Source organism: Coenobita brevimanus, chromosome 23 (genome assembly GCF_032717465.1).
Source record: "Coenobita brevimanus isolate Jiangsu-jjx chromosome 23, ASM3271746v2, whole genome shotgun sequence".
NCBI lineage: Eukaryota > Metazoa > Arthropoda > Malacostraca > Decapoda > Coenobitidae > Coenobita > Coenobita brevimanus.
Window position 1 is genome coordinate 72980788 of NC_136976.1, and position 2500 is coordinate 72983287.

A 2500-nucleotide genomic window follows, 5' to 3' on the forward strand; every position below is an offset into this window, starting at 1 on the left:
TCAGGGGGGTCAGGGGGGTCAGGGTGTGTCAGGGTGTGTCAGGGAATGTCAGGGGGTGTCAGGGGGTCAGGGGGGTCAGGGGGTGTCAGGGTGTGTCAGGGGGTGTCAGGGGGTCAGGGGGGTCAGGGAGTGAGGTGAGGTAGGGTTCAGAAAACATAAAATCTATAGTATGTTTGTTCTAACCTGCCAAGCATCCATCATCCCCTTTCACCCTAGTTTATGCAGCCAGACTAGAGCTTAAATTTGACTAGTAACCAAGGAGACTCAGCCCACATATATACACTCCACTTAACCTATCAGAGGCAATACGATGACTACTAAGTAAAAAAATGTATATTATGCTCCTGCGTATAAAATTCATCCATCCAGCTCGATCCCTTGTCAGTTCCCTCGCTCCACATCCTCCACTTCCTCGCTCTACATCCTCCACGTCCTCTCTCCTCATCATCCACTCCCTCTCTCCACATCCTCCATTTCCTCGCTCCACATCCTCCACTTCCTCGCTCCACATCCTCCACGTCCTCGCTCCACATCCTCCACTTTCTCACTCTCTCAATCTCACCACATCCATCCACCTTCCTCCTGATCCACCACCCTTCCATCCACCCTCAAATTCACTCACATACACCCTTTTTTCCACTCTATGTACACCCATTCTCTCCGCAATGTGTGTGTGTGTGTGTGTGTGTGTGTGTGTGTGTGTGTGTGTGTGTGTGTGTGTGTGCGTGTGTAGTCTTTCACGAATCGCATTATTTTTTATCCTATCCACACACACACACACAGACACACACAGACACACACACACACACACACACACACACACACACACACACACACACACACACACACACACACACACACATACTGGGCTTGGCGTGCGGGTGTGTGATGGTGTGCGGGGTGTGGGCTGCGGCGGTGGCTGTGGCTGCGGCGGGGGTCTGCGGCTGCGGGTGCGGCTGCGGCTGGTCGGCTGCGGGCAGGTCGGTGTGGAAGACTCCGACGTGGTGGGTACAGGTGTCGTTATGGCCGCCGCAGACACGACACATGTCCTCACGTGCACGACCCCCGAGACGACCATCGCACGACAGGGGCTGGGGAGAGGAGGCACGTGGAGGTAGCTAGATAGATAAATAGATAGACAGGGAGGCAGATTGACAGACACGATATATGTCCTCACGTGCACGACCCCCGAGACGACCATCGCACGACAGGGGCTGGGGAGGGGAGGCACGTGGAGGTAGAAAGAAAGAAAGATAGATAGATAGATAGATAGATAGACAGACAAGTAGACAGATTAAGGAACGACACATATCCTCAAAAAACAAACAAACATTAATTTGGGCCAGATTTTTGTCCTTTCAGTATTTGCACTTCTTCGTGACCAGCATCATATTCTAGTGTCAGTCCAGGGCTACAACTCAGCATGCAAGAGGGAGAGATGGCAATTTTGGGCCAAGTTAAAGTGAAAAGGGTATGGGTAGATGAAAAGGCATGCAGTTCACATAAAAATAATAGTGATATGTAATAGAATATCATTTTTTTTAAATACAATTGGTACTGTAAATTAAAGGAAAATGAAAAACCCGATTAATAAATATAATTGGAATTTTAAGAGAGTAAATTTATAAGTAATTTCTCACTTAAATGCAAAAGTGAACGTAAAAACATAGCACAAAAGAAATACAGTCTCTCTCTGTCTGTCTGTCTGTCTGTCTGTCTGTCTCTCTCTCTCTCTCTCTCTCTCTCTAGTCGTAGCAACCATTTCCGGTGGTTGCATTATGCCTCCTTTTGATCTCTGTCACAACACAATAAAGGTTCGGAAACTGCTCTCCCCCCCCCATCTCTCTCTCTCACACACACACACACACACACACACACACACACACACACACACACACACACATGCCCTGCTTCCATTATCTGCGACCCCATACACCTGCCACACTCACCATACACCTGCCACACTCACCACACACCTGCCACACTCACCATACACCTGCCACACACTCACCACACACCTGCCACACTCACCATACACCTGCCGTTGACACAGAGGCCGTCCCTGCCGCCAGCGGTGCAGTGGGTACCGTCGGTAACTTTGCCAAACGTGTACACCAGACCCTGCCCCGCCCCCTCACACACCAGGGCACACGGGTTGATGCCGCCTGAGGACACAGCAGGGCACCAGGACACGCCACCAGGGCAGGTCAGTAGGGCAGGGCACCAAGGCACGTCAACAAGGCATATCAGCAGGACACACGTCAGCAGGGTACATCAGCAGGGCACATCACCAAGGCATATCACCAGGGCACATCACCAGGGCACATCACCAGGACACGTCACCAGGGCATCGAATCAGGTCAGCATGAAAGAAACAAAGCATCAAGTAATTCAGAGCCACAAGGTGGGCCGAGGGAAGGAAGGTAAATCTTGAGACAGTACCACATCTTAAAAACACCTGGTATTTAATCTTTCATCAGTCATTAAACACCTGAACTGT

The 2500-nt window shown here is 50.4% G+C and overlaps 1 protein-coding gene across 1 annotated transcript in view; it reads right to left on the minus strand.

Moving 5' to 3' along the window:
- The window catches only part of LOC145392796 (uncharacterized), a 144763-nt gene that overhangs the window by 8606 nt on the left and 133657 nt on the right, over positions 1-2500 (minus strand). The window contains 2 exon segments of the mRNA XM_080267083.1: positions 947-1091; positions 2032-2165. Coding sequence (XP_080123209.1) covers positions 947-1091; positions 2032-2165 — 279 coding nt within the window.